This window comes from Scyliorhinus canicula, chromosome 20 (genome assembly GCF_902713615.1).
Source record: "Scyliorhinus canicula chromosome 20, sScyCan1.1, whole genome shotgun sequence".
Taxonomy (NCBI): Eukaryota; Metazoa; Chordata; class Chondrichthyes; order Carcharhiniformes; family Scyliorhinidae; genus Scyliorhinus; species Scyliorhinus canicula.
The window spans coordinates 27340585-27359388 of record NC_052165.1 but is presented as its reverse complement, the minus strand read 5'-3'; the positions used below and the strand labels follow the sequence as shown (position 1 = coordinate 27359388).

Genomic DNA, 18804 nt, shown 5'->3' with positions numbered 1-18804 from the left:
TTAATTTCTTGCCTCAACATCACTCACCTTGGAGGCAATTCTCCAATATGGAGCCCAAGTGTTCATGCCGTCGCGAACCGGGCCCTGGTACGACCAATTCTACGGCCCCTGAGCACCGACTCCATGTTGAGACGGGGCCGGCGCGCTAGAGAAGTCTCCCGCGCATACGCAGGTTGGTGCGGCGAAAGGAGGTTGGAGCGGTTCACGCCGCTCCAACCTCCTTTCGCCACACCAACCTGCGTATGCGCGGGGGAATTCTTTAGCGTGCCAGCCCCGTCTCAACATGGAGTCGGTGCTCAGGGGCTGGCCACGCCAGAAAGTGGGCCCCGATCGCGGGCCAGAACCCAATCGGGGAGCGCCCCACCCCACCCCACCACAGGTCACACTCGACCGTTCCCACAGAGTTCCCGCTGGCAGCGACCAGGGGTGAACGGCGCTGGCGGGACTCTGTCGTACTGGCGCGGCCACTCGGCCCATTCGGGAGAGAGAATCGGCGGCCAGCGGCGAGCCAAACGCACCGGTGCAAATGGCGCTGATTCTCCGCACCTTGGGGAATCGCACGTCGGCATTGGGGAGTCGTGGCGGGGTTGCAGCGATTCTCCGGCTCAGCCCGGGACTCAGAGAATCGCCCCCCTCATACTTAACCCTAACCCTCTAATGAGTGTGTGTGCTGCAATCTCCTGCACTGAAAAAGATGAATGAATATGGGAAGAACAACTTACTGTGGTATTATTTTGTGGCTGGGGCAGAGGCTTGGCATCAACCTCAACTATATGCTCCTGGGATGAGACAGGAAGCATACCAAAGTGCAAAATACCACCATGCATTAAGGAGTGACTCTTATAGTGTCAGAACAATAAGTGAGCTCATGTTTTATCAAAATGCTGCAGCACAGTTTCAGTTTGATTTGAAAACTATTTTATTTACAGGGGCCTTTGATGGATTCTCCCTTAAAGAAAGGCCTTGGGTGACAATTTTCCCCATTCTCAGGAGTTAGGACTGGGGGTCACACGACACACATATGGGGCTGGATTCTTTGCTGCCGGGATGCTCCATTTTGCCGGCAGCCTGGGTGTTTCCCCGAAAGCATGGGGCTGCCCCACAATGGGAAACCCCATTGACTAGCCGGTGAAACGGAGCATCCCGTCGGCATGCTGAACCAGAAATCTGGCGCGGCGTGACGGAGAATCCAGCCCATGGTGTTTTCTGACAAAAGAGATGGATCACTGCTTAACAATGCAATATTTTTTCTTAAAAACTACTTACATTGGCACTCTTCCCTGTAACAATTTATTTAAGGCAGGCTGGGTGTTCCAACGTATTTTGCATTTATTAGGGAAAGCTGGAATAGTTATTCTCTCGCCCTTTTGGGCGATATTTATTGAAACAGCCCCAAACCATGGGGTTTATCCAGTGATAATGCGAATACAATAACAGTCACATTCTTGCAACATTTGCTTGTTTACATTGTATTTTTACTCTAACAATTTTGCAAGCATCTGCATTAAATCAGATGTGAATTTAAACAAAATCATGTGAATAAGATTTCAACTAGTGCTGCAAATTCCCTCAAAAGATGATGTGTCCTTTTTTTAAAAAATTCATTTACGGGACACGAGAGTCACTGACTGGTCCAGCATTTATTTCCTGTTCCTAACTGCCCTGCATTTCAGAAGGAACTTATGAGTCAACCACATTGCCGTGGATCTTGAGTCACATGGTCAAACCAGGTAAGGATGGCCGGTTTCCTTCCCTGAAGGGCATTAGTAAACCAGATGGATTTTAAAAAATAAAAAAACGACAATGGTTTCATGGTCATTATTAGATTTTTAATTCCAGATTTTTATTGAATTCAAATTTCAACATCCTGCATGTTGGGATTCGACCTTGCGCCCCCAGGTCTTGCCCTGGGTCTCTAGGTTACTAGTCTAGTGACAATACCACTACCTCCCCAGAATACTCCAGAGGTCCCTATCGGCAAACATCAAATCTCTTGCTTAGGGAATCAGATACCCATGACTATTATTCTGGTGTGTATATTATCATCATGTCACACTGCTGGTTGAAGTTGCAATGTTAATTGTTGATGGACCATAAATCTATGGCAAAAACTGTATGCTCCAATATAACTCAGTGCAGTGGTCGTTTCCTACACACAATTTATAAGATCCAACTTCTTACATAATCATTTTCATGTATTTCATTGATTTTCATCTGTAAAGGTTCAGGTCATTACCTTTAACGATTTCCGAGATGCATTACCAGGTGCTGATGCACAGCAGTTGCTAAGCACATCAAGACTGCACTTAAAACTATCCCTTGTGACACTCATGTGTCTATCATATTTAAAATTATTTTTAGTTTTCGACTACATGAACCTTAAGTAAAACATCAGAGCTCTCCGTGTCCTGTGCTTGTTTCCAGTGTTTTGAAACAGACCAGTGAAAACTTTCAGTAAGTCGAACTTCATTTTCAATATTTGTGTGTGTTTATTTCACATCTCCCGCATCCACAGTAATTAATGTTGGAAGGCTCATTTTGTGGAATGCTGTGTTAAGAGTATCTAGTGGTTTAGCAGAATTTGGTAAATACGTAAGCTACTCAGGAATAGGTACCAGCTATATTTTTGGGAACTGAGCAGATGGGCTGAATGGCCTCCTTCTGCACTGTTCATTCTATGATACCATCATGTAACCAGAAACATTTGGAACATGCAGAATGTCAAATCTTGGTTTCTGGTGCTTGATAATTATGAATATTAGAAGTTTTGTCAGACGATCTAGATTATTACACAAACTGTCAATTAGGAGTTATTATTTAATTATTTAACAGAATTGCAATGAGTTTGGTTATGAAATGCTGAGTTTTTAAGAAACTACAAAATAACTCAGGCCTCTGACAAAGTTTAATCAAACTTCCCAAATAGTCATTTTGTCAGTTGTTGACTATTTCGTCCCGGACAGGTGCCGGAATGTGGCGACTAGGGGCTTTTCCCAGTAACTTCATTGAAGCCTACTGGTGACAATAAGCGATTTTCATTTTCATTTAATTTTATTTCCTCTGCAGATAATACTGTGAACTTTATTTTATGGTCGTCTTGATAAAGTGTAAAGTAGATTGCTGAGGGATTACATTACACCTTCTTGGTGTTGTGGAGCAGAGTAAATATAGGCATACTGGGATTGGATGACAACTAAGAAACCAAGCCATTTTGTACATTTTTACACATTTAAAATTTTACATTGGAAAGGGTCATTTAGAGTTCAGTCTTGACCTTTTCAGTTAAATAAGTGTGCACTGCAATGGAAATAAGTGAACTTCTGTACTTACATAATTGATGTCCCTCTGCACTGTACCATGCCTGGTTGCAACTGCCACAGGAATAAACAAGATTTTCAACCGTTTTTTTATTTTTCCTTCCTCAACTTTGCCACTCATACTGATGTGTAGCCAAATATAATGAACCATTGCCAGGAATGCAGTGCTAGTACCTTACACAAGCCACTGTTTGAGAGACTGCAGCATCATTTCCAATAGATTATTTCATAATGGGGTCAATTCTAACTTAGCCAAATACAGTCTTCAGCCAATTTTCACACAAGTGCACGCCCAGTTGGAATAACTGGGAAGCAAGGATCTACTATTTTTCTGGACCCTAGCCTACTGAGGACAATATTCTCTTCCCCAACTCAGCTAAAATTGGCTGATTGAGCCAGGCCAACAGTTGAACTTGTAGTTTGTCTCAACAAATTATTTTCAAACAATGAGTTCAAAATTATTGGATTCTCTTATTTTGGAACCCAGTTGCTATCTGGGATACCTGATCTGCAGCACCAAATGGTGCCATCTAATTCTGCAGTCTGTGTGTTTTTGTCATACGTAGTTAGTGCAAATATTTTAAATTCAGAGGAAAGATTTCCTCTTTTCACCATTTGTGCATGGTTTAAGATATCACTATAAATGACAGAGAAATCATCGCCCTCTCCCAGTGATCACACTGATCGCTAACAATCCAACAGTAGATATTTATCCATTTGCCTGTAATATGAAATCCAACATGAGGATAGACAAAAATCTTTGTCATGGACATCTGGGCCAGAATTCACACCTACCCGGCGGGACGGGGGGTCCCGGCGTACCGGAGTGGCGAGAACCACTCTGGCATCGGGCCTCCCCAAAGGTGCGGAATTCTGCGCACCTTTAGGGGCTAGGCCCGCGCCGGAGTGGTTGCCGCTCCACCGACCGCCGCGAACGGCCCTTGGCGTGAACGGCTGGCCGAAAGGCCTTCACCGGCCAGGGTGAGTCCGCGCATGCGCCGGAACGTCAGCGGCCGCTGACGTCACCCTGCGCATGCGCGGTGGAGGGGGTCTCTTCCGCCTCCGCCATAGTGAAGGCCATGGCAGCGGCGGAAGAAAAAAAAGTGTCCCCACGGCATAGGCCCGCCCGCCAATCGGTGGGCCCCGATCGCAGGCCAGGCCACAGTGGGGATAACCCCCGGGGTCAGATCGCCCCGCGCCCCCACCCCAGGGGCCCACTCGCGCCGCCTGCTCCCGCCGGCACCAGATGTGCTCTGATTCCTGCCAGCGGGATTGGCCTGTCAGCGGCGGGACTTCGGCCCATCGCGGGCTGGAGAATCGCCGCGGGGGGCCCGCCGACCGGCACGGCATGATTCCCACCCCCGCCGATTCCCGGGTGGCGGAGAATTCAGGCCACGGTGGGGGCGGGATTTACGCCGGCCCCAGGCGATTCTACGACCCTGCGGGGGGTCGGAGAATACCGCCCCAGATCTTCTACAAATCTCAATTGTACATTATATTTGGCTGCTGACATTAAACCTCGAGTACAATTGCGGCATCAGGCAGAGGGCAAATGGTCAGAAGGGTATGCTAAGTTTCGCAGATGGAACAGGCATCAAGATTATCTTTCCTACCAGAAGGAGATGAATTAATTGTTTGAAAGGACTAAAGCTTCAGGGAGGGAAGGTGATTTACACAGAATGGGGTGAATAAATTATTAGGCAGATAAGCAATATTGGCAATTTATAGATTAGAAATGGCTGGCAACTTGACAGCAAAGACATGAAATGAGTATGCAAATTTTCTCAATTGCTGGAAATAGATGGATAGTAGTGGTCTCTTAGTTATTTCTCAATGTTGTGTTGAATTGTCTTTAAAATTGGTGACTCCTGAATGGCAAACTGTACCAAAGTAAATAAATGCTGTAATATCTAGTAAGTGGAACTGCTGAGATTTTTCAAATGACAAATTGCTGTTGGATAATCAGAAAAATAATTAACTTCAGTTTGCTCTCAGACCTTGTGCAGAAATGAGGCAGTTCAGAACAGGGATTTTCAATAAGCACAGTCTCTGATGTTGTTTGGCAACTGCTCAGTGCGCTAAGATCTATGGAATCAGCTTAGAATATATTGAGTGACCAAGAATACCATTCCCCAGAAACATCCACCTGAAGAGGAGCGTGCAAGTTGTACCATCTTACCACAGACTTTGGACCAAATAAGTAAGTTGCCTCTTTCCTATATGGACCCTGTTAATGGTACCGGAAGAGTTATATTGATTCATCACTTACATTAAAATGCTATAGAAACATAATTACACACTGCTATTTTTTTTAAAGTACCATTTGTGTGCTTCTGCATTCATTCACATTTTTATTTGATTAACACCTATCAGAGGATCACCTTTGCTTAAATTCATATCCTATTAAGACAAACATTACTGTAAGTCTATGTAGAGGATTCTTAACAGAAAAATATATTATTTTTAATTTGCAGGGGATAGCCACAAATGTAAATGTATACTGAAGAACCCTTAAATATTGCAATTTTTGAAACAATTTTTAAAATAATGCTCAGAGTGGTTCACAAGTTCTTTGGTAGTGTATAATTAAAGTAAAATCCACATTAATTTTGTTCTTCTCCAGTCCATAGGTATTGGAAGCCTGCGAAGGCCAGGGAAGAGAGACACCCTTTCCAGTGGAGATAACATTAATGCCTGTTCATCTTTGTTTTCTCCTGTGCTAATGATATTGAAAGGGAGAAATTAGATAGAGGATGTCAGCATTATCCCCCCCATGTCCAGCTCCAGTAGCATCTGTCTACAAACTATTAAAAAACACGAGAAGTAGAAACTGGTAAGTCGCTCATCTATCTTGGGACTGGAAAATTTAGTTACTGCCTGTGCTAATACTACACCATATTACAAAATAAAAAAAGATCAGCTTTGCCATCACATGGGTTATATTGATAAGTTTCTTGTTACATGAGGATTTTCTTTTGTCAGTTAGCAGGTGATCTTAGGCAAACTCCTCATTTATCAGGAGTACACCCTGAAAAACAGTCTTTTTATACATAAATAAATTGAGTACCCAATTCATTTTTACCAATTAAGAGGCAATTTAGTGTGGCCAATCCGCCTAGCCTGCACATCTTTGGGTTGCGGGGGGCGAAACCCACGCAAACACAGGAAGAATGTGCAAATTCCATACGGGCAGTGACCCAGAGCTGAAATCAAACCTGGGACCTCGGCGCCGCGAGGCAGCAGTGGTATCCACTGCACCACCGTGCTGCCCGAAAAACCAGTCTTAAAGAAATAATCAACTGGTATAAATCAGCATGACGTTTACATATTATTGGAAAATGCCTGGATTTTATTAAGTGTACCAGAGCTACTCTTCATGTAACTCTTTACTGAAGTACTTTAATAGAATATAAGGACTCTACCAGGCTTCCAGACTTCACTTCATCAAAAATTCTCACGCTGACTTACCAAATCAGTTTGCAGTTGAGTATGTTCACCTGGCATCGTTCCATAGTTGGGAATGTAGGTTTGTTCAAAAAACTCCTCATCCCCTAATGAATAAACAAACACACAGTATTTATGAATTACTCATTAATAGATCAATTAATTAGTTAGGCTGCCATGCAATCTTAAGGAAGTTTTGTAATTATCCATCGTATTATTCATTACATAAATGGTATTTAAAACTACTACAAGCTCACATTTGATAAGATTGTGGGCGGAATTCTTTGGCCGTGACCGCCCAACGACTAGAATCCCGTCCGAGGTCAATGGACTTTTCCGTTGCCCGCGTCTCGCCGGTGGCGATCTAGCGGCAGGTGGGGCGGAAGAATCCAACCCATAAACAGCAATGTGAACAACATTTACTTGAAACTCCAATCATCACACCACCCCAACCCCATTTCACCGTAATGTTGTTCCGTAACAATTTGGTTGACAGGAATGTTGAAAGCATGAGGGAGGGCTTAATGGCTTATTTAATTTTAAAGGCCCTCATCTACAACCAATAAAAGGAATAACTAAATTGAACTGGATTGAAGAGGCCATTTAATGATGGATAATTAATCTGCAATACGAAAGCAAAATACTGTAGATGCTGGAAGTCCAAATTAAAAACTAAAAGCTGGGAATACACTGCAAGTCTGACAGGATCTTTGGGAGAGAAGTAGAATTAGCGCTTCGGATTGATGATCTTTCATCGGAACTGTTCTGATAAAAGATTAATCAGGTTATGCCTTCCAGGCGTGGTTTTGAGTGGCTGTCAAATCTGATTGAATTTGACAATAAGGTTTTGACAAGGTGGAGGTTGTGAATATAGACCTTCAAAAGGCCGGATTATTAACTCGTAAATCCATGGGATAAGGGAGTGCGATGCAGTTCAGATTCAAACTGGCTAAAAGCCAGAAAACAGTACTGGTGACGTGGGGCTCAATTTAACCAAATTGGAATAAAATCCCATAGCGAATGCATTTAGCCACATGTTCCCCGGCGCTCGTAATGTCGAGAAACACATAGCTATTCAATGCTACTCACATGTACAAGGGGCCTCAACTGGGAACACGCGGCCGAGGCCGCACATAGCCCGTTTTGTACAGTGGGGAGCTCTACCTGCCGGAACTCCCCAGTGTAGCGAGATGCAAAAATAGCATCCCGATCAGCCAGGTCCCCGAAGCAATCCCCAATCTACCACCTCCCCCACCCAGTTCGAACGCACTATGGTAGGGTCCCCCCTCTGCCACCCAACAAATACCAATGCAGGCACCCCCAGCCTGATCATGCCAGAGTGCCACCCTGCCCAAAGGGCATGCAACTGGGACCCTCCGATCCCCTGGGAGACCCCCACGAGTGCCATTCCATCATGGGGACCAGTGCTGAATGGCACTCGCTCGAGGTCTCTGAGGTGAAGGTGATGAATCCCAAGCCTTGGGTATCTCTGGAATCGGCACATTAGAGTGAGACTAACAGTCTCGGTCTAAGGCCGCCACGGTGCCTAGCATAGAATCACTGCTGCCTCATGGTGCCGAGGACCCGGGTTCGATCCCGGCTCCAGATCACTGTCTGTGTGGAGTTTGTATATTCTCCCAGATCTGCGTGGGTCTCACCCCCACAACACAAATAGATGTGCAGGGTAGGATTGGCTACGCTAAATTGCCCCTTCATTGGAAAAAAAAATAATTGGGTAGTTTAAATTTATTATTTTTTTGTCTGTCTCGCTCTAATACTCTGATTTGCCAAAAAGTGATCCCATCAACAATGGGCAGGATTACAACATGATGTCTTGCGAGAATGCGTTGGATCTCACAAGGCGTTGGTAGGCAGGTAGATAGATCCTGGGAGCGGGGTCTTCTGATTTTTATGGCCACGGTGTGCCGTAGCAATCTGCTGTTGCGGTACAGTGCGGCAATTGGATTGCACCTGTGGTGAGCAGGATTTCCAACTGGAGAGAAGTATAGTCTGGTGATCCTCCATGATCCCAATATAAGAACCACTGCTCTCTTTGATATATTAATGGATTGGACTTGGGAAATGGATGCATAATTTAAGGAAGTGTTAGGGTTCACTACCACAAATCTTTGAAGGTGGCAACATAAGTTGATACGTCTGTTTAAAAAAAGCAGTCCTTTACTTTATAAGTAGAGGCATAGAGTACAAAAGCAAGGATATTTTTTTAGTCACTGGTTATTCCTCATCTGGAGTACTGTGTCAAGTTCTGTGTACCACACTGCAGAAAGTTATCATGGCCTTGAAGAGGATAGCAGGGCAGATTTACCAGAAAGATGTCAGAACGAGTGATTTATATTGACAGGTTAGAGAAGCTGGAATAGTCCTTAAAATAGAGAAAGGCACAGAGGGATGTAACAGAGGTATTCAAACTGATGACACAGACTGACCTATCCCTCTAACTAACCACTGTTCGTTGTTCATTCTCCCGCAAAATATGCAGCTGATGGCGCCAACCCTCCGCGATGGCTTTCTTCCTCTCCCCACTCCCCTCCAAGTGGTAAGCAGCAGGCTGCCTTCACCCCTGATGTCCATCTTGGGGATACAACTAGACGCAGTGGTACAGCAATGAAGGCGAAGCACGTCAAGGATCACTGAGAGAGAACTTGGGTGGGGGGGGGGGAAATGAGAGAGTCGGGCAGTACCTTCGGAAGTGTGGGGCAGGGGTGTCTTGTCTCGTCAGTGGACACTTGTCAGCGACAAATTGAAAAACCTTCACCACAACCTGCATGGCCCCTCTGGCTCTTTGTTCCACAATGCAGGCCGACCACCCCCCAGACAGGAGGTCCCAGCACATCCTGCTGACACACCCAGCCAGAGCAAGGAGGGTCCTGCTCACTAGATCCGACACCCTGCACCCAGACACCCAAACAAAACGTTGCCATGCCCCAGCCGTGGACGTTCCCAGGGCTGGGGCCCATCCCCTGGGTATTCGGATGTTGGCTGCTGCGTCTGTGGTGCTGCCTCCGTAGTGTTCAGATATAGTGTAGTGTCCAGGCGTCACCGTCTGATTAGAATGCTACACAATAAGCCCCACATCTACTTGGTACGACCACCCACGGGGATCCACTTGGGATGTGCGAATGCTCATTTAACCTCCGATTGCCAGTTCCCTGTTAGCAATGGCCTTCAGCCACCCGACCAGAGACCACTGCGGTAAATGAGAGATTGCCCCCAGAATGGAGACACACGATCCAGGGGTAGGCATGGAGGCCCAGTGCGCCCCCCCCAGCTCCGATACCCTCAACCCCCCCCCCCCCCCCCCCAAACCAGGGCTACCTGCCTCCCTTTGTGCCTTCCGAGCACAAAGCAACAAGCCCAGTGCCCCTGGGCTCATTTCCTGTGAGCGAAGATAACTACTCATCTCCTCGGGTGGCTGCAGTAGCCCTCACACATGTTTCACTTTTTTCAAAAGGAGAACTAAATTGCACCAGCATAGCCACTTGCTGGGGAGGCAGTTAGATCTTGGGAGGCCGCTGGGTAGGAGAGGCTCCCGTTAATTGTATGGAAACCGGTCTTAAGTGGTGATTATTGGTTTCTCGCCACGCAACGGTGAATCCCGATTTTGCCTGTGGGAGTGGGCCGGTTGAATAGCGAAAGGTTTGGCACCTGACACGGACCTTGTTTTTGGCCTCTCCCGCTATTCACTGGCCTTGTCACGCTCGAGCGCAACGAGGCCACTGAATCACACACAATAATTCAGGACAAAAAAGGCAAATGCGGATTAATGAAAGCCAGCATGGATTCGTTAAGGGCGAAGCATGTTTAACTAACTTAACCGTTTTAATGAGGTAACAGAAAACGTTGAAGCGGGTTATGTACAGGGACTTCCAATAGGCATTTGATATAGTGCTGCACAACAGATCTGTGAGCAAGTAAGAGCTCACGGAATAAAACATGGATACAAAATTGGCCGAGTGACAGAAAACAGAGAGCAGTGGGCAATGGATGTTTTTTGGACTGGAGGAAGGTTTGTAGTGGAGCTCCCCAGGGGTCAGTTTTGGGCCCTGGAATTTTCTAATATATATTAACGACGTAGGCCTTTGTTTATATGCATTAATTTCAAAATTTGTGACTGATACTGTAAGCTGTGAGGAGGATAGTGCGGAATTTCAGCATGATATAGACGTTGGTGGAATAGGTGGACAAGTGGCAGATGAAATTCAATGGTAGGAAAAACACATGATGTGGAGATGCCGGCATTGGACTGGGGTGAGCACAGTGAGAAGTCTTACAACACCAGGTTAAAGTCCAACATGTTTGTTTCAAACACTAGTTTTCGGAGCACTGCTCCTTCCTCAGGTGAATCTACCCGAGAATCAGACCATTCACCCGAGGAAGGAGCAGTGCTCCGAAAGCTAGTGTTTGAAACAAACGTGTTGGACTTTAACCAGGAAAAACACAGGCACAATATAAAATAAACGGTACACGTTCTAAAGGGCAGGAGCAGTGGGAACTGGCTGTGCATGTGCATAAATCATTGATAGTGGTACTGAAAAGAATGGCTAATAATGTAGCATCCTATGCTTTTTAATGGGGGAATAAAGTACAAGAGCAAGGAGTTATGTTAAACTTGTATAAAACACTGGTTTAGACTTAATTGAAGTATTGTTTCCAGTTCTGGGCGCCACACTTTAGAAAAGATGTGAAGGCATTTGGAGAGAGTGCCAAAAAGATTTACTAGGACCAGAGATGAGGAGCTTTAGTTGCATGGATAGACTGGAGAAGTTGAGGTGTCTTTCCTTGTGGGAGAGAATGTTGAGAGAAGAATTAATAGAGGTATACAAAATCATGTGGGGTCTGGTAAATAGGAAAATGCTGTTGCCACTGGTAGAAGGATTGAGAACAAGGGAGCACAGATTTAAGGTAATTGGCAAAAGAAGCAATGGAGACACAAGGAGCAGATTTTCCACGCAGCAAGTAGTTAAGATTTGGAATGAGTTGCCTGTAAGTATGGTGGGGACAGGATCAAAGAATTCAAGAGGGAATCAGATTATCTGAAAAGAAAGAACGTGAAGGTTTACGAGAAGGCAAGGGACATGGTACTGGTGCATTGCTCATTTGGAAATCTGGCACAGACATGATGGGCTGAATGGCCTCCTGTGCTGCAACCATTCTGTGAAAAATGCTCTAAATCGAGAAAACCAAAAATAGAAAGGAGGAGAGATTTAGAAGATGATGGGAGTAAAACAAAGTCAGAGAAAGGATGGATTGAAGGCTAGAGGAACCAGCAGAGGTTGGAAAGGACAAGCCCGAAGAGGCATTTTAAGATGCGGATTTTATATTTAATCAGAGTGGGTAAGAAAAATAGGGGTCGTGGACGAGTACAACTTAGATCCATCATCCCGATTTTCACTTTGGATGAATTGGAGTTAAATGGAGATAGAAGCGGACAGAATAGAGGAATAAAGTTCAGAAATGGCAAACACACATACAAGGGATTCAGCATTAGGTCAGCGGCGACAAATTTTTTGCTTAGAGTACAGACAAAATACTACTACAGGTCGAGTATCCTTCATCCGTAAATCCAAACACATCCAAAGATCACACGTTTTAAGAATCACTTCCACTTTTGGCATGGGAATTCCCCGTCTCGAGCCGCTACAAGCCTTGCCAATCGAACCCAAACTTTAATGCGGGAAGTCTAGTTGCTTGTCAGCAGTGAATCGTAATCTTGTCAACAGTCTGAACCCTCCCTGTAAGGAGAATCGCACATAGTGCCACAAGTGGGAGCTTTTTACAGGTACAGTCCATTAATTTATTATCCAGTGACACATCTTATTTTTCTAGTTATTTTATTTACTTTAGACTATAGCTAGACTAGTCTTAGGTCATTATAAATTAAGAAGGCCTAGTCCTATGTGCAGCAGCGAGAAGCCCAAATTATCTGGAATCTGATGCGCCATCGGAACCAAAGGTTTCAGGTAAAGGATACTCAACCAGTATGGTCATCATACGACTCTGGCTTTTTAAATCAGGATTATAACTCTAATTAATCCTGATGGAATACAATTCAACACCCTAATGGTTGCCTTATTTGTGAGTATAATGGGGATTGTCACCACCCGTCACACAGGAGATGGGGTGGGGAATGCTGATTTTCATTTGCATTAATCCTGGTGGAATTTTCTTTTTTTAATTTGTTCATGTGATGTGGGCGTCGCTGGCTGGGCCTCTGTATTTAGTGCCCATCCGAGGGAATTTAAGAGTCAACCACATTGCTGTGGATCTGGAGTCACATGTAGACCAGGTCAGGTGAGGATGACCAGATTTCCATCTCTAAAGGATATTAGTGAACTGGGTGGGTTTTTACAAGAATCGCCAATGGTTTCATGGTCATCTTTTTTTTTTGAAAAAAGACTTTTAATTCCAGATTTTTATTGAATTCAGATTTTACCATCTGCCATGGTGGGATTCAAACCCAGGTCTCCAGCCCATGACTCAGTGGTTAGCACTATTTCTTCACTTGCCAGTGCCCCGGGTTCGATTCCCGGCTTGGGTCACTGTCTGTGCGGAGTCTACATGTTCTCCCAGTGTCTGCGTAGGTTTCCTCCGGGAACTCCAGTTTTCTACCACAAGTCCCAAAAGACGTGTTTGCTAGGTAAATTGGATGTTCTGAATTCTTCCCCAGTGTACCCGAACAGGCGCCAGAGTGTGTCAACTAGGGGATTTTCACAGTAACTTCATTGCAGTGTTAATGTAACCTACTTGTGACACTAATAGATTCTTATTATTACTCTGGGTCGCTGGATTACTAGTCCAGTGATAATACCACTACGCCACTGACTCCCCTTAAATACAATTCAACACCATAATGCTTACCTTATTTGTTAGTATAATGGGAATTGTCACTGCCTGTCACACAGGAGATGGGGTGGAGAGGGGTGGGGTTTAGATACCCCAACAAGAAGGCTACAGAACTAAAATATATTTGAAGGAGAAAAAAAAGAGTGCAGGGATTTGGGAAAAAAGCTGTCACAGACTGAATGGCCCAAGTGCCACATTCTGTACTAGTCAGTGATTACTTCTATATTGCAAAAACAAGTCAGTATATATTGCAAAACATATCAGTCATTGTCAAAATAATTTCCTACAGCAGTTACTTACCTTTTCAAGTATGCTTGGTGTAGAAAGTATAGAAAGAAACTTGACAATGAAGAAAGCAAATTATGTGGATATACTGACGAACAAAACAAAACTTTTTTGGGGGAAGTTTGGCCAGTATCCAAACTCCTTCAGTTACCTCCATGAGGAAGATTATCTTTTTAAAAAAGAATGCAAAGATGCCAAAGAACATTCGTGACCACAGAAGGTATTGCCGCAGCTGTAGCCAATACATAATGGGTCAGATTTTGCAGACCTGCTACTTAGGGTTGGAATAGCATCACAGCCTTTGGGATGTACACATTTACATAGAAAACCAGCAGTTGCAAAAATGTGCTAGGGAGGAGCCTCCACTGATGTCTCACCAACCTGCTTTATTTTGCAAATAACAAGGCCAAAAGATACAAATTGAATAGCAACTCATTTTTGCGATATTAGTCTTGCTCTGGTGCACAGCAATCAGCAACATCTCCCTTGAAAGTACCAAGTTCCGCTTTGTAACTTTCTGCACTAACATGGGCCTCAAATGGCAAGGATGCTAGCTCATTTATTTAAAGACCTCACCTCAAACCTTGCCAGGATCAGTGCTGGGGTTCACAGTGGTGGTGGTGGATATCTCATGATGAGTTTTCCATGAAAGTAGAGGATGATTTGTTTTATCTCCAAGATGCCAAACATTGAAGGTTGATGGCCTAAAAGGCCATGTTTTGTCAACTTTAATTAACTCTTAATGTTGTTGGAGCATGTTCTGTTGATGGTAAATACTGTGAATCATTTGTCAAAAATAAATTGGTATTTGGCAATAGTCTTTGAATGTCGAACTGTATAACAATATGTTCTTCCAACAATGCAGCATGTGGGTAGAGAAGGCTTCACATTAAACTGATTCCAGTGTACTGCTCCATTATAATTAGTTGTGTTCAGGATTATGTACCAAAAATTAAAATCACACCAAAACGAAACTTGAAATAAGTTAAAACAAAAGATAGTAAATGCTTGAGAAAATCTAGATGGTCACAAAGGGTACAGAGTAAAAATAAATCTTGGGCAGGACTTTCTGCCACCTCCCATCGGTGGGATCTTCTTCCACTAAAGTTGACCCCTTGCTGCGGGTTCCCTGGCGGCAGGGTGGGAAAGCCAGGCAAATGTTCATAGACATCAATGGGAATGAAAAATCCTGCAGGCAGCCAATGGCTTGCCGCATTCACCATGGGAAATCCCAGCCACTGTTACAAAAAGAAAAAGTTGAAAGAAGGGACAGGTACAGAAAGACATTAATTCAATTGGAGTCCTAGTGGCGGTTTTAAAGATCACCCCAATTTTCTTGTGTCAGCATGCTCCTGCCCCACCGAACTTTATTTCCACTTATCTTGACTCCATCCTCACTCCTCTGGTCCATTCCCTCCCCACCTACATCCGGGATTCCTCTGATGCACTGCATCATATTGACAGCTTCCAGTTCGCCATGGATGTGCAATCTCTCTCCACCTCCATCCCACACCAGGATGGCCGGAGAGCTCTTCACTTCTTTCTCGAACAGAGGCCCAGACAATTCCCATCCACCACCACTCCTCTGCCTGGCTGAACTCGTTCTCTCTCTCAACAACTTCTCCTTTAACTCATCCCACTTTCTCCAAATCAAAGGTGCAGCAATGGGTACCCGCAAGGGTCCTAGCTATGCTTGCCTTTTTATGGGGTATGTGGAACATTCCTGTTCCAAGCCTATCCGGGCCCCTCCCACAACTCCTTTACCGATACATTGATTACTATTTTGGTGCCGCATCATGCTCTCATCAGACCTGGAAAAAGTCATCAACTTCGCTTCCAGTAGGGCAGCACGGTGGCGCAGTGGGTTAGCCCTGCAGCCTCACGGCGCCGAGGTCCCAGGTTCGATCCCGGCTCTGGGTCACTGTCTGTGTGGAGTTTGCACATTCTCCCAGTGTTTGCGTGGGTTTCGCCCCCACAACCCAAAGATGTGCAGGCTAGGTGGATTGGCCACGCTAAATTGCCCCTTAATTGGAAAAAATGATTTGGATACTCTAAATTTAAAAAAAAAAACTTCGCTTCCAGTTTCCACCCCTTCATCACTTTCGCCTGGTCCATCTCAGACACTTTCCTTCCCTTCCCTGATCTTTCGGTCTCCATTTCCATTTGACTATAGACTGTAGGCAATAGACTATCCACTAATATCCACTACAAGCCCACTGACTCCCACAGCTATCTGGACTACAGCTGTTCGCACCATACACCCTGGAAGGACTCCATCCCTTTCTCTCAACTCTTACCTCCGTTGCATTTGATCCAATTATGCCACTTTCCAAAATGGTGCTTTTAAAACGTGTTCCTTCTTCCTCAACAGTGATTAGGGGCTGGTTTAGCACAGTGGGCTAAATAGCTGGATTGTAATGCAGAATAATGCCAGCAGCGCGGGTTCAATTCCCATACCGGCCTCCCAAAACAAGCGCCGGATTGTGGCGACTAGGGGCTTTTCACAATAACTTCATTGAAGCATCCTTGTGACAATAAGTGATTATTATTTCCCACCTACAGTTGTTGACAGGGCCCTCAACAGTGTGCGGTCCATCTCCCACGCCACTACCCTCGCCCCCTCCCAGAACAAGGATAGAGTCCCCCTCGTTCTCACATTTCATCCCACCAGCCTCCGTATGCAAAGCATAATCCTCTGCCATTTTCGCCAATTCCAGCATGATGTCACCACCAAACAGATCTTCCCTTCACTTCCTCTGTCAGCTTTCCACAGAGACCATTCCCTCAGATAATCTAGTCCACTCCTCCACCATACCCAGTAACTCTCCCATCACCCATGGCACCTTCCCATGCAATCCCAGAAGATGCAACACCTGCCCCTTTACCACTTGCATGCTTAACATCCCAGGCCCAAACCACTCATTCCAGGTTAAGCAGCATTTCATTTCACTTGCATCCCTTCCAATTTGGTTTACTGCATTCGCTGCTCCCAATGTGATCTCCTCTATAATCGGAGAGACCAAACGCAGACTGGGTGATCACTTTGCTGAGCATCTTTGGTCTGTGCGCATTCAGGACCCTGACCATCCCATTGCTTGCCATTTTAACAAAAGACCCTACTCCCATGCCCACATGTCTGTTCTTGGCTTGCTCCAATGTTCCAGTGAAGCGCAACGCAAACTGGAGGAACAACATCTCATCTTCCGGTTAGGCACGCTACAGCCTTCCAGTCTCAACATCAAATTCAACAACTTCAGATGATCAGCTCTACCCCACCTCGACCCATTTGTTTTCATCCCATTTCATTTTAACTGTCTTTTACCATTTCTTTCTTTCTTAATATGTATATTTAACGCCCCCCCCCCAATCTTATCCACCTTTCCTTAACCTTTCTCCTCTTTGTTTCCCCCTTCCCCTCAACCTTTCTCCTCTTTGTTTCCCCCTTCCCCTCCACCCACATCTACAGTTCATTCTCTGATGTTAGTTTCTCTGCTGCTTGACCTTTCACATTTTTGTTCTCTCTGGGGACTGCCATTGGCAGTCTTTCCCCTTGGTTTCTGTGGCTATGTCTCATCTTTCATTCTCACTCCACAGTATAAATATTTCCCATTTTCTCTGTCTGTTAGCTTTGACAAAGAGTCATCGGATTCAAAACATTAGCTATTTTCTCTCCCTACAGATGCTGCCAGAGCTGCTGAAATTTTCCAGCATTTTCTCTTTCGTTCCAGATTCCAGCATCCGCAGTAATTTGCTTTTACCCCAATGTTCTTACCCCTCATATATACGGATATCTGGTGTGCCAAGGATTGGGCTCAACTGTGGGTCTCCTATATGAATTATTTGAAGAAACGGCAAGACCTTAAGTGAATTCCAGACACCAAATAAACCAAACTCATGCTCAAATTATGGTTAAACGTTTGTTATCGTGGTTTAAAAATGATCCCGTTTGCCCACACTGGTCAAAGCAAATTCCTACTCTGGTGCTAAACCAGCTATTATTGTATATACTACAACATTCATCTATACAGATGTGGATTTGGAACAGCAACATTTTTGTTTAAACACTGCAATCAACAGGCAAAGGATGATCTTTTTTTATTAAACAATTTCTTTTGAACCTTGTGTCATGCTGAATAGTAAACATCATTGTAAACTGCTATGGTGCTTGTTTTTTCAAAACAGATTTACTGTGGCAAATTATAAATATGAAGTTGATATTTGTATGATCATGTGGTTATAGGGCAATTTTTTTTTTAAATCTTGTAATCTGAAACAAAAATACCAGAAATAGAGAGAGATAAATCAAGCTAACACTTCACACACAATCCTTTGTAATGGAGCATTAGTGGTCTAATTCACTGCTCATTTCATTTCATTCAGAGAGAAGCAAGAATCTGGAGCCAGCCTTTCCTTAATGGTTTATCCACAAACCCCAGAGAATACAGACATAGACCTTCTTTCCTCCCCACACACAAACACACATTTATTTTACAATAGCAATTCTCCCTCATTACTTACATACCATGACCACCATAGAACCTGGATGAGGAAATATGTGGGTCGGCGGGGTTTTTGTTTCGTGGAAGTGATGCATGATGTGTGCCTCATGCTTCCATACTTTAGTTTCTTCACGATCCAATTTACCCGTAACACCAGAATTCAATAATCTGGGGATCGATGATGTGGACATTTTTCATGAACATTTCCACAGTTTATCCCGTCCCTGTTTCACTGGAATATCCAGGGAAAATTTCAGTATGCTGTTGGGCACCTCCCAGTACCAGGCCTGGTAAATCTCCTGCACCCGCCGCTTTGCTTAGCTCTGGTTTCGGGACAGAAACGGCTTCACCACCTTCACCGAACCCATCACACCCAGCCACCGCTATCGCACACA

General features: G+C 44.7%; 1 protein-coding gene across 4 annotated transcripts in view; it reads right to left on the bottom strand.

Moving 5' to 3' along the window:
- Positions 1-18804, bottom strand: part of ano6 (anoctamin 6) — a 177822-nt gene that overhangs the window by 127141 nt on the left and 31877 nt on the right. For 2 of the 4 annotated variants that reach the window (XM_038781357.1, XM_038781355.1), the window contains exons 2-3: positions 6786-6868; positions 5497-5544 (exon numbers count right to left, since the gene is read on the bottom strand). In XM_038781357.1, the coding sequence (XP_038637285.1) occupies positions 5497-5544; positions 6786-6868 (131 nt within the window). The remainder of the gene's footprint in view (positions 1-5496; positions 5545-6785; positions 6869-18804) is intronic. The other 2 variants (XM_038781358.1, XM_038781356.1) reach the window with 1 other exon arrangement.